This window comes from Emericellopsis atlantica (genome assembly GCF_019669845.1).
Source record: "Emericellopsis atlantica unplaced genomic scaffold F5Z01scaffold_18, whole genome shotgun sequence".
NCBI classification, from domain to species: domain Eukaryota; kingdom Fungi; phylum Ascomycota; class Sordariomycetes; order Hypocreales; family Bionectriaceae; genus Emericellopsis; species Emericellopsis atlantica.
The window spans coordinates 82363-103930 of NW_025764720.1; the positions used below are offsets into that span (position 1 = coordinate 82363).

Consider the following 21568-nt stretch of genomic DNA (forward strand, 5'->3'; position numbering starts at 1 on the left):
CATCCATTCCACGCTGGTGTTGTATATGTGTCCTCATGAAATTGCGTGGGGAGTTTACTCAGGCGCATATTCGTTTGAGACTTCTGCTGTCAAGCCGATTGTCCTTCCGCAAGTGTTTGGCCTATACTGCACCTAGATGGACAAGGGCTGATTCGTTCAGATTCGCGAGATACGTACGATTGTTTAGTTTGCAATCGGCATCTTCAAGGACGCAGTAACTCTTGCTTCCTCACAAGGGTGTCATGTCGCATCGAAATCGTGACCTCAGGGTTGAGATTGAGGTCCAACATCAATTGTGCGAGACAAGGCGGCTCTGCCAAACTGTAAGCTATATGTATCTATGAGAATGGCCTAACGCGAAAATTGACGAAATTAGTCCGTTACAATTCCAATCCAGCCAGGTCTACTACACGCGAGAAGCTGAAGACAGATATCCTCAATTTTGACTTTATACGCCCAGTCCATGGGAGAACAGTAAGGTAAGTACCTACACATGGCAACGCGAGAAGTACGCCCAGGACAGACTGTGCGCATGACCAGTAGGATATCTTGCTGAAACAAGATTTCACCTGGTAATGCTTATTTGCTTCGTCTGTCATCGAGAGCTCTTGCCTGACAATACTTCCCACCCAAGTACTTACCTTGGACAGGATACAGTAGTCTGCCATCAACCACGTGATGGGCACAGCAGCAACATAGACCCTTCAGACCCTCCTTCTGCCACAATGGAAGAGACAACAGACAGAAACGTCTCGTCATTTCCCAACAAACTTTCATTGTGTGTGAGAATGGTCAGCTAAACTCGGCCCCGGTCTCCTAGACAACAATTAGTTTCGGTTGTCCGCCTCCTAACTCTATGCCTCATTGGCATGGTCACGTTTAAGTTTTGAACGGATGAGTTGATTAGCAAAACTCTGCTCATTTCTTCTGGGAATCTGTGAACTCACACAAATCAAGGTTCGTGCGACAAGCTATTTTCTGCTCCCACTACCTGTCGCTTTTTTCTTCCTGTTCTTGGGCTACCTCTAACAATACAACCCTTATAAACATCGACCCTGGCTTGTGAGGTGTCCATATCTCGACCGTCCTCGCAAAACCATGCTCAAATCTGATACACTATTCCCTTCGCATACGCGCCAGCCAAACACTTCTTACCAAGCCATCCGAACCTATTCAACTATACATCATGGCTGATCAAGATACAACACTCCCCGGAGAAACTATCCCTCAGTCTTCGCATCCCCTTCCACGCCAACGCATGGGCGTGCAGCGCGACCAAGCGCTACCCAATCCCCAGCCTTGGCCAGCACCCCAAAAGCTCGACTGGGACCTACACGTGTCTACGCGCACTGCCAGTCGACTACACAGGGTTGCAGTGCATAAGAGCATCACCTTACTGAATACATGCCTTCAAGAGACAGAGGCTCTGGCAGTCGCGCAGTCATCACCCGCAGCCGTCGAGAGCGTCTATCCAGAGCAAGCACCAAATTTGGCCGAGCATCAGCTGAATTCCAGTGACTACTGGGACACCATTCTCTCGCTTCCGAAGCCTGAGGATGCTGACCTCGAACATGTCACTCGCTCTCTCAGACGTAGCGAAATCCAAACGTCTACTGCCGCTCAGTCCGAGGACACTGAAAACGACAGCGCAGGCGCAGATACCCCCCTACCCACCCCGACACAGCTTACGGTTGCTGGGTCTTCCCAGCCAAGTCACAACGAGACTGTCGACAGTTCAATCTCGATGGAGGACATGCCGGCGATCGACAATGAACAACCTAACCCATTCGACAACATGGGCATACCAATGGATCTAGACGTTGCCGTTCCTAGCGGAATCGACTCTGTGCAGGCGGAGGCTCCTCGTGACGATGGCGCGCCGAGCCACATTGAAGACGAAGCAATGAAGGACGACAACGTCTACTTCAACGACGACGAAATATTGTCAGGCACAGAGAATACCGCCGGCGAACTGCTCGCTGACTGGCTCGAATCCAAAGAATTAGACAAAGAGCTCCTCGACGCGAAATCTGATAAATCCACAAAGTCTGAGAGTCTCGCAGGGTCTGAGGATCTCTCAAACACGGCGACCTCATTTGCACTCAGTGACTCCACTGACGCCATGGACACTGGGATCGAAATTCCATTCTTGCCTCTAGACCAACCAGTTCCCCGTGTTCTTCGCTGGCCGTCCCCTGAATGGATTCGCGATTACCCCAGCAATGACTCATGGCCATTCAACTTGTACGACTATCTGTTCAGGATTGAAAAAATCCGTCGAAACGTCAGGTCAGCACTGCAGCAACGAGGCTTGGAGAATACCGAGAACGCCGGCAGCACCATGGCCGACGCAAGCAACCTGGCAGGGGCTGGGTATGACGACGGGGGCGAGGAAGAAGACAATGTCGATGGTCGATTCGATCTGCTCCAGATGCAGAACAACTGGAACGCAGACGTCGCCGAAGATGTCATTGAATTCTTCAACAAAGCTGGACCCGATGCCACGCTCATAAGCGCTGCGCACCTGCGCCGACTCAAGGCGACGGTCGCGCAGCTGGGCCTCATGGTCAGGATCTCCGCGACGGCAATAACTCGTCGCGAGAAGATGCCTGCGAACCGCAATCATCTCTTTCAAAGTCTGCACAGCGTGCGCGGCGACAAGAGCCATGTGATGCATTCTAAGGGTTTGGGCAGCACATTGCGAGAAGTGATCTCCGTGGATGAGCCCTGGCCGGAGGCTTGGGAAGTGGGCCTATTGCGCCCCGAAAGACGTAAACTGTTCGTTATGGGCAAGAAGGAGTACCAGACTTCAAAGAAAGACGACCAGGACGGGCTATTTTTTGTTGGCGCCGGAGAGGATGAATAGGAGCCAGCCTCGTTCCCAGCCACCAAGCCAGTGCGACCAGTAGCAGAATGGAGCTGGTGATCATGGGCGGGAGGATCTTTGGGTTTTGCTCCACGAGCGTTTTGTGTAGTAGATGAACAGGTGTTATTTGATCGGAGGATATACCAGTCATGGCGTTAGGAGAAGGGAGGGCAATCAGCCCCAAGGCGAATCTGGTGGCGTTTTTTCGGTGTAGTTTGCTAAATATCATCAAATGGTATCTTTTGGACATGACTTCAATCGGTGTCGTGTGTAGTCCATGTGCCAGACGACCGAATTCTGCAATGAAATCTCGACAGGTGCCGGCTTGATGTGGTGAAGTCGCAGCTGAGGATGAGTGACTTCTTTGACAATCTCAAAGGTGACGAGATGGCCTTCATGAACTGAAATCTTCGTATAACCAAGGGTCGTCCAGTAACTCTTTGGCTGTGCTTCTCTCGCCCGGCACCCACGTCAGCATTCTCTTCACAAAACAGATAAACCTGCGCTTCTCCTCTCCCTCCATGCATGTGATTGCTTTTTCAAAGGAGAAATCAAGAGGTACATGGGTTTCTTTCCGCAGGGTCCCTGAAAGGTCATGTTAGTCAGAGAGATAGGGTACTTCCTTGGTCAATATCGTACCGTCCGGCTGGTAGAACATGTTTGATCTGTCGCCTTGAGAGACGAGGGTCGGAGGGGCGTGGCCCAGCAGTGCTGTAATTTGACCCAGATGAACAGCCTCACTGTATTCTTCCGGATTCTGGGGGTTCATGGGCCGGAACAAAGGCTGGATCTGAAGGAGATCCCATAACTACAGCCACGTCAGTCCAAGTTGGAAAACCCCAGCAGATACTTCTCGTCCTCACCAAAACGCCAAGACTCCAGATGTCAGTGGAATAAGTGTAGCCTGAGTTGAGGATAACCTCAGGGGCCCGATAAACTTCGCTTTGGATGGCGCCCTTGAGTAGTTCCCCTGGCTTGCTTCTCCTTGCCAGATCAAAGTCTACCAATTGTATACTCCCCGTTGGTCGCTCGAGAGGCCCATAATTGTTCCGCGCCAGGTAGATCACTCGATCATCCAGATGTTTCTGCGGTAGTGGGTTCTCGAATTCATCTTTCGCAGATTGCTGAAATATATCCGGATCCTCAACCCTCACCATGATATTACCGGGTTTGAGGTCTATTCGCAGTGTTTAGCTCGCTGATACAGAAGTCGTGCTCACCTCAACAAAGCCTCATCAACGACACAGCGGTTCTTGGGGCCGTCACTTACCAGTGTGGATAACATGACATTCGGAATGCAAATAGTCCAGCGCCTTCAAGATCATCTGCAAAAGGATCTTGAGAATGTCTGGAGGGATAACCTGGCCAACGTATCGTTTTCTGTACAGCCAAAGAGGCTCACGCAAGGCTTCCGAGACCAAGCACACGTGGCTGTCTTGTGTAAACGAATCTGCGAGTTTCCGCACGAAATGCCATCCACCGTGCTTGGGATTGGCGGCGCCGATGTGCTTCATGACATCAACCTCATTTTCCGGGCTCAGCAAGCCGGAACGCGTGCCGGTAGCGTTGACTTTGAGAGCAACGTAACGTTCGACGGACCATCGCCAACTCTCGTAGGTCAGCAAGAAGACCATGGATGGAACGTCATGCGAGGGCTTGCCGATGAAGATCCCTGGCTAGCCATACAGTGGAGTTGGCACCATGCCCAAGTTTGTTAGCCACCTGATATCGGCTGTTGACGATCTGGCCCAGATGAACGGGCATGAATCTGTCGGGGTGATAGTCAGGCGAGTTCTCCTCCTCGATGAGGGCGGTTGTGTCAAGGCGTGGCGCCACTGCTGTCGAGCGAGGCCAGGGTGTCTGGTGCCAAACTCTTGAGAGCAACCTCATATTTCCAGAAAATTGCCTTTGCCCGACACATCGCGTCTATGGTTTCTTTCATTCAAGTCGCTGGCAAGCTCTCGAATGATCAACAAACGGCAGCCAGAGACGGGACCAGCAGGCGGCGCGCGACAGCAGCCCCCGATTGGGCAACTCGCCAGCCTCCTCTGCCAATCACGTTCTCGACCCAGTTTTAGGTGTCAGGGCGCCTAGGGTATCCCGTTGGTGGTGGCCACTAAAAATGGCCTGCCAAGCGGGAAGGAGGGGCCACTGATCGTTGATCGTTCCTTCCCTCCAGTCCTGATTCCAGAACGAAAGGCACGTCCTTAATGTGACTGGCACTCCCACATCCCACATCCCATCCATGCTCGGTCTCCTATCTTCTCGTGATACCCTCATCGCGCAACACAGCGGCTGTTCTGCAATCACAGTTGCAAAGTGAGCTGACCCGAGGAATCGAGACATGACCCCACTACCGCCATGGGCTTCTTCACCCGCCGCGAAAAGGTGAAGGAGGCGCCACCACCCTCAAAGCCGCGAACAAGAGCAAAGTCGAAACACCATACCTCCTCTCCCTCCTCCAAACAATCCGATCCCCGTGAAAGCGCACGGGATGATGCGCTTCCCATACGCCCGCCACCTCGGCCTGCGACGGCTCATCAAGACTCGCGACAACTAGCGTTACCAGCATCCGATGAGCATCGCCATCATGAACATGCCTGCGGCCAAGTTGTTGTTAACCACAACTACTACTTCTCTGGACAGCCTGTGCCCCACGACCCCAGCTATCGTTCCTTTTCTTTGCCGTATGGCAACGCGGCAAAGTTCAGTCAATCGCCCGCCAACAAGTCGATGGTGAACCTAGCCACCCACAACAACAGCCTCTCGAAATGGTACGACCAGACAACGAATCTCGTCACTTCGAGCATCAATGCCTGTGACGAGGTCGCTGCTCGCCTGAACAATGTTCTCACCCTCATTGACGGCGAACACATGAATGGCACAGAGACGGATCTGTTCAAGTGTCACCAGCCCTCAGCACCGCCCCGCGCCGATCTACGACACCATGCTGAACGTAAGGGACGGGGGAGAAGGACATCCAATGAGCGACAGCGCGACCGAAACAAGTACAAGGCTGCCGACGAGGAGGCACAAACCAAGGAGAAATGCGCCGCGACAGACACGGCCGCCCAAGTCGTGCGCGGCAACTACTTCTCCAAGGTCGAGATGTACGCCAACTCCAAGTCGCCGACCAAGACCCAGCCATTCGCTGTCTATGTGCCTACCTGGCCCCTCTTATGCCTCGCCGCGCAGTACTCTCTTGCCGTGTACGAACGTCCGGCGGGCCGCGAGGCTGAGGCGCACGTGTCGAGCGATTGGCGTACCGGGACAAAGGCCATGTGCATCAAAAGTGTGCCTATGGATCACATGCATACCATTGTCTTCGCGATCCGTGGGACTGCGAGTTTCATGGACTGGGCTGTGAACCTCAACACGGCGCCCGCCTCGCCAAGAGAATTCCTGGACGATGAAGGCAATCTGTGCCATGCCGGCTTTCTGAGCGTCGCAAGGAAAATGGTCAAGCCAGTTGCGGCACGCTTAAGGGAACTCTTGAAGGAGGACCCGTCGAGATCAAGGTACAGCCTACTCATCACAGGTCATTCGGCCGGAGGAGCCGTCGCCTCGCTTTTATACGCACACATGCTCGCCGCGACGAAGAAGGCAGAGAGCGAGCTAAACATTCTCACTGGACGCTTCAAGCGCGTCCACTGTGTCACCTTTGGCACGCCCCCCATCAGTCTCCTGCCCATCATGAAGCCCGAGCGAAAGGCCCTCAAGAACAGCGTTTTTCTGAGCTTCGTGAATGAGGGCGACCCGGTCACGAGGGCTGACAAGGCCTACGTCAAGAGCCTGCTGGAACTTCTAGCCCAGCCCGCACCTGACACAAAGCACAAACTTAAGGAGATGAAGAGCCTGAGCCACCTCAAGTCGAAAGCCTCGCACGCGCGACTTGAGGGGAGGCCCGTATGGCCTGTTCCGGTATGCACGTTGAGCAACGCAGGTCGAATCGTCGTTTTACGCTCTGCCAAGAGCAGTGACGGCGCACCGAAAGATCGCATGACGATACGCGATAGGTTAGACGAGGGTGTCGTGGCGAGTGTCTGCACGGATGATCAGCTACGGGGGTTGATATGGGGTGATCCCGTCGCGCACCTGATGAAGCTGTATGCTGGAAGGATCGAGATGATGGCGGTCAAGGCTGTAACTGTAAGGGGCAAGTAGCTGGCAGTGACTGGAACCGAGATACCACGAGCAATAATGAGAACATGTTCAAACGGAGTTACTGCTACGTATCCATCTATGTACGGCCCATGTCCTTCTCTTTCAATTACACCGAGAACCGTCGCCAATTATGCCCAGAACGCCAGGCCCCAAAATGTTGTGTCCGTGATACAAGAGAAAATATCGGTTGTGTCCGTCGTCAAAGAGAAAAAAATCATAGCCGTCGCTTTACCAAGACAGAGTGAAAAGGGGAAAAGATAAAGTACAGGCGCAGCGCAGCTCAAAACGTCTACTGCAGCGCCCCAAAGTCGATCTCGTTGCTCATCGACCCAAGCCCCACCATGCCCTGCCGGCTGTCCTGCCCTGACGGCTGCAGTCCTTGAAACTCCCCGACCGTTCTCATTGGCACCTGCACCTGGAAGCTATGCTGCCGTTGGGGTGGAGGCTGACGCATGGTATTCATGGGCATCTGAGAGTGCTGAATGTTCATCCCGTCATACATGTATGGCTGCGGCGGCTGCTGTTGCTGCGGCTGTTGGGTTGTTTGCTGGTGGGGATGGGAGGAGTGTAGATGCTGTTGTTGCGACATGTGCGGCTGCTGGTGCGCCATCGGACTCATAATCTCCGACATGGGCGTGCAGGCATTGAAACCGCCCATCTGAGTGTTATAATCGCCGCCCGTGGCCATGATCCCGGGAGAGCTGACAAAGGACGAATTCATATCAGCCGTGGACTGCTGGGGCTGACTGCTGCTGCCCTGAGAGTCAGGCGTCGAATGCTGCTGTTGCTGCTGCTTCAGGTCCATGGTGGCGGCGTATTGCTGCTCGTACTCCTCGGGGGTGAACTTCTGATCATATGGAGTCTCCATGTCCATCTGCATCTGGGGAGGAGGTTGGGCCATGCCACTAGTGCCAAAGCCGTCAAAGATGTCGACATTGGCAAGGTTGGGATCCTCTACTGCGTTCTGGAGCATGGGTGTTGCGAGTCGTGGAAGGATCTCGGCAACATCGGTCAGAAGGACGGGCAGATAGGTGTGGTCACCATTGCGGGACAATGCCACGGTATTGAGCAGCGTGGCCAGTTTGTCTTGGGGCCCAGGTGCAAAGGGGTCGCGAGAGGCGGGCTGGACCGCAAGGAATTCGGTCATCGAGTGAACTATATCCAGGACTGAGGACAGGAGCGACGAGTTCATCAGTTCCATACCCTGCCCGGGGAATTGCGCGGCCATCCGCATGAGGAGATCGCGCGACACGCTGGTCGAGTATGAGTCCTGGCTGGTGAGTTGCCAAACGGTATTCTTGAGCCAACTCTGATTCACGTGCATGTCGCCAAAACTCGAGTCTCTGCAATAGTAGGACCGCAGGAGATCTCCCATCTGCTTCCGCATGTTGTCGACATGCGAGGCGGACAGATTGCCGTGAGTTTTGCGCCAGGTGCTGAGGAACGCATCGTCAATGGGCTTGTACGCGTCCACAAGGAGCAGGAAGTTGCCAATGTGGTTTGCGAGGGGGTCGCTTTGGTCGTCGCTCGAGGTTGGCACATTGATCGTCGCCTGCAAGGTCAGGGGGCGGTTCTTGCCAACGGCATACGCTCTCTCCATGACAAAGAAAAGCCAGAAAAGCCGGCGACGGCGCGAGGACTCAACGTTGTCAAGTGTAGCGTAGAAGCCTTCCTGGTTCATGCCAGCCATGTGGATGAGGGTCGTGCCCTCGCGCAGGTAGAACCACGCATGATTGTGCATTTCCAAGGCATAGTTGCAGCCAAAGAGGAAGAAAGTAGTTGCCAGTGCGTTATGTGTCACATTGTCGAGGTGGTCAACACCCTTGCGGACACGCAGCACCTCGTCCATGATGGTCTGACTGCCGGCAATAAGGGCGCCAGGGTACATGTCGAAGTTGAAGTACTCGTTGGCGGGTAGGCTCATGCCAGGCTGCATCATGACAAAAGCGCAGAGCGAGGCAACGAGACAGTATGTGTCGGGATTCTGCTCCATGAATGGGATCTGAGACTCGATGGCACGTTGGTCGAGGATCGGCATCTGAGCGTACATGTGGTCGAAGAAGAACTTGATGCAGGCGCTGACGACGTCAGGTGTCAAGAAGCCCGGCGTCGGTTTGACGCCTTCGGGAGCAGGCGTACATGGCGCACCGGCAATTCGAGCGTGCACCTTGGTGTGGAGGCTGTTGTGTCGTTGCGTCTCACGAATATCGCTGATGATCTTTGCGCGTGAGCCCTTGGGGCCCTTCTTCTGAGGAATGGCATTGTAGGTGCATGACAAGGACGAGTTGTTGCAGTTCTTGCACGGGTTGAAGCCGTCGCATTTGACTTTGCGCCGGTGGCATGGGTCGCAGGCGCGCTTGATAGCGGCGGTCATGATGGCGGTCGTGGGTGCGCGTCGTGGGATCGTACGGATAGAGTTCAGACAGGCGATGCCGCCGCCTCGTGGCAACGGCAGTCGTCGACAGGTTTCGAGGACTGATTGAGCTTGCCCTACTTGTCGTCGAGGCCTTTGTTTTCGAGATTGAAATCGATTTCCCCGGAAAACGTTGTCTGGGGATTTGCGGGGAGTAAGGCCGAGAAGGAGACGAGCGAGAATTGGGAGTGAGGGTGCGAGCGATGCGGGCGGTGCGGGCGTCGAAGCACTTGCAGGCGTTATTCGGCCCTTTGTTCAATGTGGGCGGTCTTTCTCTTTCCGCGGCGACAGCTCCGAGGACTAGGTGGGGTGGGATGTGAAGAGACGCATCTGTATGAGATCCTCGTCTTCAAAATAGATGGCTCTGCTTGAATGCTAACAATACGGACGGTCGGTTTGTCGATGGAAGGGGGAGAGTCGGGGAGCAGAATCTGATGACCTGATGGTGGGCGAGACAAGACTGTGAGGCAGGCGGCACACGGCAAGCGCAGAAGTGGTCCGTGCTCACCGTGCTGGAGCCTGGCCGTGCCTGCCTCACTGGGGTCGGAACTCTATTGGGCAGGACGAAATTGAGGGTGCAGACAGTGCGGTGATGGGCCGGCACGGTACAGCTAGTTACTGTTACCAATCTCACATTTTATACTGTGCACTACACCTCCAATCCCGCTCTGTATACAGTGCATGTCATTTGTCTCTAACAGGATGCATCGCCCATCCAGTGCTAGCGAGACCTCATGGTTCTGCTCCGCGAAGTCTGCCAGACTGGCTTTGCGTGGTCTCTGGCGCCATCACCACTGAGGCCCGACTGACACACTTTCGCCGTCACAAAACTTCTAGGGAAGCATCGCATAGATCTCCTTGACTAATAACATGAGAGTGCTCATTCATTAAGCATGGCGATCTATGATAATGTGCACTGTCATTGCAGCCATACCGCCTTAGCACGCTGTGGCGGTCTCACACTCAGCAGCTGAACAGGCTGAACTTCGTTTCCGTTCTCCATGTCTTGACTCGCCCGTGTCTCCGACAGAAGACAAGGTTCCCCATCACGTCTTGAACAGGGCGATCCAAAGGAGGATCTAGCGACGTCCGTGGCACACCAAATGGGCTCGCATTCTTCCCTTTGCTGTAATCGCATACTTCACATACCTTCCCCTTCCTGAATCGTACAATGGACTCGGCTTGGTAAGAGAACGTAAGCATTGATTGGGAGAACATTCTGCGACACATTCGATCAGTGGAGTCGGCCGCCTCACGCACCCCAGATTGGCAAGGGGCATCCCATCCTCATCACACTCAGAAGGATCCTCGGCAGCGCCAGGCGCATGTGTGACGGCTGGGGGCTGAAGAACATGTGCTCTCCCTTCACGCAGGTCTGGTCTTCAAATCATCCCTTGCCTGGGGATGTGGAAATGTCCCAGGCTGGAATCACCTAAGAGCATGCAATATTACATGATTCCCGTTCATTATGACTGATTTATCGATGAGTTCATCATCTGCAGCCCTCCTCCCCTCTCCGTGTCGGCGACGCCGTGCTTATAAGCCCAGCGCGCAGCCACTGACACAGTGAGTGGGACGCTCCTTGCGCCACACACGCTGCCTCTCATTCCTCCAAAGCAGTCCAAGCCCTTGGCGGCCATGCATCGTCATCGCAGTAATGCGGTTACCGCCGAAGAAACGTGTCAGTCCCGGCGTCAATGGGATCACTAGTTACTACTGTTCTCGCGAGCAATCTACGTAGTTTAATTGATATTTTGGGCGCTGCATATCCGTAATCGTCACAGCATCGCTGTCTGTGCATCCATTTCTTCGTCTTCAGGACATTCGACATGAGGCACAGTGACGTGATGCTTCGCTCTGGGCTCCTGGCCAATCATCGACAGTTTGCTCAGTGACGGGAAGTAAATTCATTGAAACAAAATATGCTTAAGCTCAAGTTCGCCGAAACTTACTCATGGTTCATTTTAAACTACCAGGTATTCCAGTCGTGTACTGTAGACTTTGTGCATGACCTAAACTCAATGAGCTGTGTGCAGGGTAACTCAATCTGCGCAGCGCGCCAACCTCCGCAGGCACGGCCTTGGCCGCGATCATTGGCGCACTGTCTTCCATCGTAAACAAGACAACAACCACTCGACCTAAGAACTTCTTTGCCACGATGCCAGCCGTAATATCCCTACCCTCTGCGAACCCATCTTCAAAGTCCTTGATCTACTTCATCACCGGTAACCCTGGCCTGGTCAAATACTACGAGCCCTTCCTCACCCTGCTGTCCTCGCTCACCCATGGCTCTCACGCGATATACGGGCGAGACCTGTTCGGCTTCTCGCAGGAGGACACAACTCTATACGACCTGGAAGAGCAGATCGAATGCATTTACACCGATCTCCGCGCGCAGATCAAGGCTGGCGGGTACGAGAATGTGATACTCATGGGCCATTCTGTCGGCACATATATCGCTGTCGAAATCATCGCCCGCAGTTTGGCGCGAGCCGACTTGACCATACAGGGCGCTATCCTGATCACGCCGACCTTGACAGAGCTCGGGAAATCGCCCCGTGGAAAGCAACTTGGTCGATTGATGCATTGGCCTGTCATCAGCAACAATGCATACATCGTCGCCAAAGGATTTCTTTTCACCCTCCCCGACGTTTGCATAAAATGGGTGTTGGGTACGATCATGGGATTCACACCGGCAGCAGCCGAGGTCACACGAAACTTCCTCCGATCGTCGCAGGGGGTGCGCGAAGCGCTGCATCTCGGGGTTTCCGAAATTCATACCATCAAGGAGGACGTCTGGGCCGACGAGGTCTTCCAAGTAGCCGAGGCTGGGGGAGTCAAGAGACTGTTCGCACTGTACGCCGACGAAGACTACTGGGTCGACGATGAAGTCAGGCAAGTGTTGGTCAAGCGCAGAGGGGAGGACATGGAATGGATGGTGGAGAGCGTCAGACATGACTTTCCCACCACAGAAGGTAATTGAAAACCCCCATGCTGTGGCCTATTATACTAATCAAGACAGAATCTACGGTCAAGGTCGCCAGAATCGTTTCCAACTGGGTTGAGCAGATAAAGGGAGAGGAGTCGCGGTAACATCGAGCATGCGGGGGTTCACTCCGTGGGGAGCTGCTCTCCTCGACTCGTTTTCATGAAAGGGCGTACGAACAACCCTGTATCACTACACGAACGGTGGAACAAGCAAGATAGACCGGAGCGCGTTATAGAAAGGGAAGTTTGCAGGGGACTGGCATCACGATTCGGAGGAGTTTCCTAGAACCTAGAACCTAGACTTTATCGGCAATGGGTCATGATGAAAAGGTCGACATGATGCACGCCATACGACATACCTAATAGACATTGAAATTGAAACCAAGCACACTTATTGCAGGCCACAACTTCATATCGTGCGATCTGCGCAAACTGAATTATACTTCCCCATGGAAATAGCTCGAGAGAAGCACCGCCACCCCTTCGGCTGGGAATACAAGCTCGAGGACGGGTTTCCGCCAGGAGAGCATGTCGCTTACCAAGGACATTTCATCGGCAACCAGCCATCTGTGTATGTGTAGCGGGAGATGTTGGCGTGTTCGGTAGACGTTGCACGCTCTACGCCCAGCCCACGTGTACTGATGCAGGCCAACGTTTCTTGACCTGCAAGATTCCAGAGCGGACAGTATACACGAAAGTACGCTCACAAGGGCTGGTGATAAAGAAAAAAATGATACTGAAAACCCCGGGAGGACAGCGGGCAATGCCTCGAGGCTATCGGAAAAGTATTTCAAAAGCCCAGGAACATGACTTGATGCCTCTGCAAGTCAATGTCATTCCCAACTAACACAACCAGCCAACGAAAACTGTAACATCAAACATGGCATTCAACCATTTCTTCGTATTTCTGATCCTATTCGGAACTACAGCGCAGGCTAAATCATCACAACAGCATCACTCACAACCACCATCTACGTAGACTGGCTCTTCCACCCCCCTTCCACCCCGACAGACGTCCCAGAAACATCCACAACCTGGGGAGAACTCTGCGGGACTATCTCTTCATCCACAGTGTACTGCTATCCTCCTGAGGGACCAAGTAGCACTTCGATTCCTCCAAACACAGAGACAGAGTTCTCCACGTCGACCTGCCACGGTGACTCGGAGTATCCCCCCGTCATTGAGACCACTTTGGTTTCCACCATCCCGCTCACCATCACGACCGTTGTTACCTCCGCTTATTCTACCGTCTACTGGATTGACGCACCGACCGTTGAAGCACAGCCCGGTGGTATTTTGGAGAGACGAGCGATGGAGCAGGACAAAGGTGAAGTCCAGATTCAGCGGCTTGAAGAGGGCAAGACCTGCGAAGTAGTGATTAGCTTGGGATTTCTTGCTGCGGCCGTGGAATTTTGTCTGTAAGCACACCAGCGTTTTCAAAAGGTGCCTTCTCGCATGTGAGGACAGGCCTGAGAGGGCCGTAGACTGGGTTGGATCAGAATCATGGAAGTAAATGTAACGCCTTCTGAACTATCAAAGAAATAGATAACGACACCGACAATGCACATGTTGTAAAGACAGCCTGCCACCCCTGGGCTCACTTGATCGTATATCTCTTCTTCACTTCCACAAGCCCCACCTGGACCTTGGTCACCGCCGCCCAGGAAGGCATGAACTGCCGCAACTCGTGCAACGCTGGAATGGTTGACGGCTCGTTGCCATCGCTCCACTTGCAGCTTACCGTGAGCTCAAGCTTATCAGATCGCTTACGCAGCTCGTCGATATCACCGGAGCCAAGTAGACTCTGCACCTCTTCCACGGATGCGACTTCGTGTGACTTTGTCTGCTTCTCAAGCTGCAACGTCACGTTCCACGCACCATCCCACGTTCTTCGCCATAGGTCAACGCCCGTGAACCCCTCCTCAGGCACAGTACCGAGTCGGTTGTCATCTGAAGAGCCGCCCGCCACGGAGAAACCGAAGATGGGCCGCGACGTGTCGAGCACGCACATCCTCGAGTCCAGCGCGTCGATGCTGACAGTGATGGTTGAATTGTCCTTCGACTTGGGGATGTGGACTGAGATGAGCTCATCCACATCCTTACCCTCCACCAACCTGGGTGGCAGGGCCGAGGCATCGTACTCGCATTTGACCAAGCCGGCTCTGGCGCCGGCGGTGCTGCACCCGACGTTCTGGTGGGCTGCAGAGGGGATAGAGTTAACGATGGGCTTCACGAACTTCTCCAGGCCGGAAATGTGAGCCACATTGGTACCCTTGTCAAGGTCAATGACCTGCTCCCAGCCGAACTTGAAGCGGCTCTCAATAGAGAACGGAAAGGCGGTAAGGTTGTAGATGAGGGAACCGATGAACACCAGTAGCAAGAACATGGGCACATGGTGGGTGACTCGGTGGATGAAAGGCGAGAGAGGAAGAAGCAGAAAGATGGTAAACACCCCGATCGACAACAGGGGCAACATCAAGCTGCTGCCGTCTGCACCAGTCATCCGCAGTGATGATGTCGAGACCAGTGCTAGGTTCCCGAACAGAATCACCGGTACGGGTGCCAGCAGTAGCAGCTGTATGACCCAGGTCCACTGTGGCAGGTGCCCCGACCAGGACTGCTCGCGTTCGTAAGGCGCTTTATACGCAATGGCTGAGCCAGAGGTCGGCTGGGACTGAGATTGTCTGTACGTGCTCGCAAAAGTCGTCTGCTGGCCTCTGCCATTGCCACCACCCACGAGAGGCGTCGTTTCGCTGGGTTCTGCCTCGCCTTCTTCATGTTCATCTCCGTCGCCTTGGGGTCTAGCCTGGGTTCCCGGGTGAAGCCCTTCGTGTTCTTCGGCCGTGGCGGCGTCCTCCGCTTGATTCGCATTGTTCAAGAGTTCGGCAAAGTCACGCTTTGCTGGGAGAGCAAACATCTCCAGCAGTGCGATCAACAACGCCACAAAGATAGCCGATTGCTGGAAAGCTGTAGAGTAAAGCGAGCCAACCTTCCAACGATCCTCTGCCACTGTCGCAAGAACCTGTATGGCCCAGCCGATGATGAACAGCCAGATGAGAACGAAGCCACGGTGCAGGGCACTGGGGCGCACGAAGCTGGACCCACGCATGACCATCCACAAGCTGAAGTAGAAGATGGACACGGTCATGGCCCACACCACATACGCGCTGCTGTACACGATCAAGGGGTTGATCTTGGCGACGAGCAGCACCGAGGCAATCGTCAGGGCTCCAGCAAAGATCAGCGCCAAAGGAAATCGGGTAAATCCCTTCCACCCACCGAGGCGCACCGGATCGTCGTGCAGTTCCGAGTCGATCTTCACATCACGGGAGAAGAAGTAATACTTGCCCTTGCGCTTCAGCAGATAGGTGACGATCAGCAATACCAAAGGAGTCGCGACCAGTAACGTCAGGGACCACGCAAAGAGTCCTCGAAGCGCCATGGTGACCCAAGCATCGCCGAACATGTCGAACCACACGCCCTGGGTCGGCTTGCCGTTTTGAACCTTGTGGCCGTCGCCATCGGAGCGCTCACCGCTAAAGACCGTGTTGGACTGGTGGGCAAGTTTCTCCGTCGAGGCCAAGGCCGCCGACAGCATGTGCCAAACGCTGTCGACAGAAGCATGGCGCGCGTCGTCCTGGTCTGTATGATAGCGCGCTCGGGGTCCGTAGAAAGCAATGTCCATGCCACGTTGACCAAACGAATCATAAAAGACCTCGTAGTCAGTGCCACTCTTAATGAGGCCGCGTTTGAACGCATCGGCAGCCACGACCGATCCAAATGGGTGGGGGGTGGTAGAGTATGCCTGGGCGATCTCGAGATCCGTCGCGCGGAACAAAATCGCGCGACCGCCTGCACCTGCACCCTCTAGATTGACAAAGGTATGCACAAAGCCACGGAGGGGACTCTGTCCGAATGCCGTAGCGCCCAGGAGTCCATCCTCTTCGGCATCGTTGAATAGAAGCACGATGCCGTTCTTGGGCTGCCGTCCGCTTGAAGTGAAGAAGGATAGGAGCTGCAGCATTGTCACACAGCCGATCCCGTCATCCGTGGCACCGAAACCAGTGGACACCGAATCAAAGTGACAGTTGACGAGCACGCCGCCCGGCTTTTGAGCCTTGCTGGAACTCGAGTCCTTTGCCCACCAGTCACCATCGGCATCTTCGGTGCCGCGAATGTAAATGTAAAAGTTGCTGCCCTCAAAGTAGGTCCCACGCCGGGCTGAGTAGCGCCAGTTCTCGTCGACGCGGGTGAAGTTGGATACGCGATCGTCGAAGAGGGTCACGGCGGTACTACTGTCGACTGTTAGCTAGATATTGGGGGGTTGAGAATGGCTCATACCCATTGACTGCAGTCTCTGAGCTTGGAAGCGACTCCTTCTTATAGTGAACATCGTTCCGCTTCAGAATCGCCTTCGACCGGTCGATGATGTACTTGCGCACGCGGTCGTTGTCGCGGCTGTTGTACGGATGGTAGTTCGTGGTAATGGTCTGCAGGTCAAGCCAGGCTTCGGTCAAGTTCAGGCCCTGGCGCAGCGAGCGGTCCTGCGGTGCTGGAGGGACCGACTCATGGACCCAGATGAGCGGAATGGCGATGGCTAGATAGACGACTGTGGTCCAGAACGTCACCTGGCCTGGCCGAAACGCAAAAGGGTTCGACAGCTTCATGGCAGCGGTGGCCGACGTGCTCAGTAACAAGATCTATGTTTGCATGCCTGGAAATCCGACAGTCAAGGATACTGCGCTCGGAAGAGAATCGTAGTCGTTAAAGCTCGCTCGAGTGAAGTGGGGGGGCGAGGTTGGTGATGGCCGGACTTGGAATTCGACTCGGAGTTGGGGGAGGTTGGAGAAGACCGGGTGGTATGAGCACACGTACGTAGCGCTGTGACGATCAAGCCAAACCGCAAAGCATGCAGCTCTGAACTGTTATGGGCAGGCAACTGATGCCAGCGCGCTTCGAAGTCGTCGATGGGAATAACATCAAGGGAGGACCAAGAGAAACAATGATGTTGGAGATCCGACTTCAGACAGACGTCACATGGGGAAGTGGCGCCTTGCGAGCTCCTGCCTTGCATGTTCCGCATCCATTCAGCGGGCACATGATAGCGCGCGGCAGGTGCGGGGCATCGTCCTCAGGGTACTTTGACAAGACAGACATGATATGATAGCACGCGAAGCAGCACCCTTGAGTTAGCAACAATACTTGAATTAACCTAGATTAGCAGCGTCTCTTGCGACCGCTGCGTTTTACAAGAACATCTGTCATTAAAGCAGTCTGGGGGTTTGGTGTCGATCGACCTAGGTTACATGGTTTTGTACCTGTTAGAAATCGTCCTTCCTCTGTCCGATGTTAAAATTGCACAACAGCAGCAATGTCAGCAGCTCGTGAGAACAGTTAGAACCCAGAGAATATCGGGGTCAGTCGTAGCTGTGTCAGTCTAAGGCGGGACCTAGTAAGCTGGTGGCGGTGGAGGAGGCTGCTCGCCAGGAGGAGGCGGTGGTGGATGATCCCCAGGGGGAGGGGGAGGCGCCTCGCCACTTGGGGGCGGAGGGGGGGCCTGTCCAGAGTATTGCTGAATGAGCGCATTGATGCCGTTGCTGTCAAGACCAGGAGGTGCTGCAAGGCCTGGAGGCGCACCCATGCCGGGGGCGGCAGCAGCAGCAGCGCCGTAATAGGCTGCGTAAGCATCGTATGCGCCCTGTCCAGTGCCGGGAGCTGGTTGTTGTTGCTGCCATGGCGCGGCGCCGCCGGCCTGTCCGTAGCCCTGCTGGTTATAGTAGTCATTGCTGCCACCGTAATTGTTGCTGCTGTTATCGTAGTTGTCACGACCACCGCGGTCACGGGCCCAAGGAGCAGCGCCGCCAGAAGGCTGACCGCCCGCATCGTCGCCACGAGAGCGCCATGGCGCGGCACCACCAGTAGGTCCACGCTGCCACGGTTTCGCGTTGTCGCCGCCACCGCCATTGTAAGCGCCGGGGCCAGCTTCGATCTGCGCGGGGGCAGGGCCGCCGCCGAGTTCCTGCATGAGTTGCTACGAGACTGTTAGTGTTGCATCGAAGCCTGGGGAAGAGTGTGATACGTACCTCCATTTCACGGTCAACAGCATCGCCTCCGCCGACTCTGCCAGCGGGACGAGGCCCATCGTTGCGCCAGTTGGCACCCCTCTGCCTGTCGGGACAATCGCGGGCAAAGTGACCAGCGTTACCACAGACACGGCAGATGACGCTCGCAGTGAAGTTCTGGCGCTCAGGACAGTCGTACTTGCGGTGACCAATCTTACCACAGTTCTGGCAAGCCTGGTTCTCGTCGTCACGGAGGGTACCGTTGAGGGCGGCAAGCTCGCGCAGCTGTTTGCGCTTGAGCTCGTTCTGGCCTTCTGGGATCGAGGCAGCCTGGGAGATGTTAGACTTGTTCAACGCGCCAAACGCCAGTAAAACTTACCGTCTCAATGACATTGTGGATCAGCTGCTTCGCCTTGTTAATCTTGTCCTCCGTGTCGGCCATGACCAGACAGTGCAAGTCTTCCTCCTGGTTAGAGGAGTGCGCTGCATCAGACCGGCCCTTTCCTTCCTTGACGGAGCCCTTGCCACGAATGGCAATCTTGGCGCCGGAATCGTTCTCCATCTTCTTCAGCGTGTTTCCACGGGGGCCGATAAGTAGACCAACTTGAAGGCGCTATGTGTTAGTATCAAGGTTTTTCTTTGTTAGAAGGGTTAGACGGTGGTTAGGAAATCTTTGCTCTCGCCCGAGGATTTCTTCTGCAAATCACACTCGGCACACCACCAGAGAACTAGAACAGGGGAAGGACAAGACAGGGTTAGAGGTGAGATGGTTAGGGTTAGCAATCATACTGAAGTTAATCTCCGGATAGTCGTTGACCGGGACGTAGACCTTCTCCTGTGTCTTGGTGGGACGACGGTAGTCTTGAGGCGGATGGTAGTTGGGGATGGTTTTCATGGCGCGCTCGATGAGCTTGTGGCGTTCATCCTCAAGCTTCTTGCGGTAGCGGAACTCGCGAGTGTTGACACGACGACCGTGGTTGTCGTACTGAGGAGGTGGCGAAGGAGACCTTATTCTGTTAGTGTGATGCTTTATAGTCTGATGGACCTAAATACCTATCACCATCTGCAGGCACGACGTCGTCGATGCGCAGCTTCTGGCTGATTTCCTCGATGCGCAGATGCAGCGCGTAGGCGTCAAGCTGCTCAGCAGTCATGCTACCCATGATCGCAGTCGTCAGACCCATGAGGCCAGCGGCCTTGTTCTCGGATTGATCGCCCCATCTGTTGCGCTTTTTGCGACGACGGGGGCCGTCGGCATCGCCACGAGGTTCAGGGTCGCGCCCGCGCTTCAAATCGCGGTCGGGCGTGCCGCTGCTGGCGACGTCGTCGCCATCGTCGCCTCCAAAGCGGCGTCGGTTGCCGAGAGGGATGTTGTTCGAGCCGGTGATGCCTTGGCTGCGCCACGACATGATGGGTGATTGGATGTGGATGGTGTTGTTGGAGGAGAAATCCAGCGCGAGTGGGATTTCGGGATGGTGATAAGGTAAGGTGTAGCTAGCGCACAGGGTCTGCGGCTGAACCTTAGCCCGCCCCGCCCGGGCAGATCAGTCCGACAGGAGACTCCACTTACCCGGAACCACAACCAAATGCATCAACGAAGATTCAATAATTGCAATAGTGAAGTTAGAGCTGCGAATGAAAAAAAAAGTAAAAAAAAATAAAGGGCATACAAAAGCAGTGTACTCTAGCTCGTCTATAGACACGTGTATGAGGAAAATATGTCACACCGCCTCATATCCCCCTGATCCAAACACAGGGCAAGCAGTTGTTTGCTACCCTGCATGTTCTGAAAACCTCCCCAATTTTTGAACCTTTCCCTCCATTGACTTTACATCCCATCCTAATGACAAACTACATGCACGTCCGCGATGAGAACATGTGCATACATGGCGAGCAATTCCTTGGCACTTGCTGCGATATCATTGAGAGTACTAGCAGCGACGACCTTTTACGTGCCTGAATTGAGAAAGCTCTAGACGCAAAGATCAATGTCGCAAGATTCGCCGCCGATCTCAGGGGTAAAGGAGGAGCCATAGAGGTCGCCGGCTTCTTCAAAGGCTCATTCAATCTTGCCTTTCGTATCAGACATGAAGATGACGGACCCGATGCCATCATCTGTTTCCCGAAACTTGGACATATACTAACCATCTGTCTGGCAGAGAAGCTCATCAACGAAGCCCACACTATGGACTATGTGCGCCAGAACACCCCAACTCCAGCCACCGTTGTGCACAGCTGGGGTCTGAAGGATGAGAGTCCCCAATAGCTTGGGTCTTTTATTATCATGGATTCTGTGGATGGGACGTTGACCTCGAGAATCCCCCTAAAGCCCACGGAGGATGATCAGGAAGAATTCTCCTGAACCCTGGCTTGGATTAATAATCGTTTCGTGCTGGACAAGTTGTACAAATAGGTATCAAAGTACCTGCCCCAAATACCCCGGCTCCAGTCCAAGTGCATGATGCCATTTCAAAGGAACCCGGAGACGATGATTGGCGCAGGTACGAGACTATAAGAAGGAACGCGCGGGTCGATCCCCTCCGAAAACGCCGAGCGCAAGCGATTGAACGGAAACTGATGAACGGTGACATACAGAGACTCTATACTATCTTTATCCTGTCACATGCGACTATATCCAGTGGAAGATACTGGATCCCGTCTAGGTATCGTCCACTGGGTCTTAGGTTCCTAGGATAGACCTTGTGACTTGTAGCGCAGTCGAGATCACCCATGCCCTTCTGACCAAGGTTTTCTGTGTCCTCATAGCTGTCTCGTCAGTGTTGGATAGTTGAAGCGAGCATGGAACCTTGGATGGACTTGAAGCCTCGGGGATATCGGCATGTCTCTGGGTCCCGCTATGCTGCGTAGTTGCCGAAACAAAAGCCACCAAACAATTGACATATTGATGCATCGATCGGCGATCAGATGTCATATTTGGTACAGTCTTATACAGTCTGACCCCGTGGGGTGATCTGCAACGCCTGAGGTTACCCCATACTCCTTCCCGCAGCTTAGACCAATACTCATAGTTGGTACGTATCCCAGAGGGTCAGAACTAGGCCTAGTAGACTTCAA

At 54.3% G+C, this 21568-nt stretch overlaps 7 protein-coding genes across 7 annotated transcripts; 3 read left to right on the forward strand and 4 right to left on the reverse strand.

Moving 5' to 3' along the window:
• Positions 1-1186: 1186 nt before the first annotated feature.
• F5Z01DRAFT_637705 (uncharacterized protein) lies at positions 1187-2866 on the forward strand (the record flags this gene model as incomplete). The annotated part of the gene is made up of 1 exon (XM_046262306.1): positions 1187-2866. The coding sequence occupies one exon, from the start codon at positions 1187-1189 to the stop codon at positions 2864-2866; it is 1680 nt and encodes a 559-aa protein (XP_046116876.1).
• A 394-nt stretch (positions 2867-3260) lies between these two features.
• Positions 3261-4756, reverse strand: F5Z01DRAFT_682196 (kinase-like domain-containing protein; the record flags this gene model as incomplete). Its single annotated transcript, XM_046265747.1, has 5 exons — positions 3261-3451; positions 3506-3674; positions 3730-4043; positions 4137-4474; positions 4527-4756. 5 exons carry the CDS (start codon positions 4754-4756, stop codon positions 3261-3263), a joined length of 1242 nt encoding a protein of 413 aa, XP_046116877.1.
• A 241-nt stretch (positions 4757-4997) lies between these two features.
• F5Z01DRAFT_658880 (Alpha/Beta hydrolase protein) lies at positions 4998-7075 on the forward strand. Its single transcript, XM_046263720.1, has one exon. The coding sequence runs from the start codon at positions 5228-5230 to the stop codon at positions 7028-7030; it is 1803 nt and encodes a 600-aa protein (XP_046116878.1). The 5' UTR covers positions 4998-5227; the 3' UTR covers positions 7031-7075.
• Positions 7076-9883, reverse strand: F5Z01DRAFT_658881 (C6 zinc finger domain-containing protein). Its single transcript, XM_046263721.1, has one exon. It carries the CDS (start codon positions 9402-9404, stop codon positions 7320-7322), a length of 2085 nt encoding a protein of 694 aa, XP_046116879.1. The 5' UTR covers positions 9405-9883; the 3' UTR covers positions 7076-7319.
• Positions 9884-11274: 1391 nt separating this feature from the next.
• Positions 11275-12830, forward strand: F5Z01DRAFT_658884 (uncharacterized protein). Its single transcript, XM_046263722.1, has 2 exons — positions 11275-12418; positions 12466-12830. Exons 1-2 carry the CDS (start codon positions 11602-11604, stop codon positions 12534-12536), a joined length of 888 nt encoding a protein of 295 aa, XP_046116880.1. The 5' UTR covers positions 11275-11601; the 3' UTR covers positions 12537-12830.
• A 1198-nt stretch (positions 12831-14028) lies between these two features.
• F5Z01DRAFT_637710 (putative zinc metalloprotease) lies at positions 14029-17098 on the reverse strand (the record flags this gene model as incomplete). Its single annotated transcript, XM_046262307.1, has 2 exons — positions 14029-16726; positions 16773-17098. The coding sequence occupies 2 exons, from the start codon at positions 17096-17098 to the stop codon at positions 14029-14031; spliced, it is 3024 nt and encodes a 1007-aa protein (XP_046116881.1).
• A 1943-nt stretch (positions 17099-19041) lies between these two features.
• On the reverse strand, positions 19042-19977 carry F5Z01DRAFT_169533 (uncharacterized protein). The gene is made up of 2 exons (XM_046257879.1): positions 19547-19977; positions 19042-19500 (listed from the first exon to the last, which is right to left on the reverse strand). Exons 1-2 carry the CDS (start codon positions 19900-19902, stop codon positions 19197-19199), a joined length of 660 nt encoding a protein of 219 aa, XP_046116882.1. The 5' UTR covers positions 19903-19977; the 3' UTR covers positions 19042-19196.
• Positions 19978-21568: the final 1591 nt, after the last annotated feature.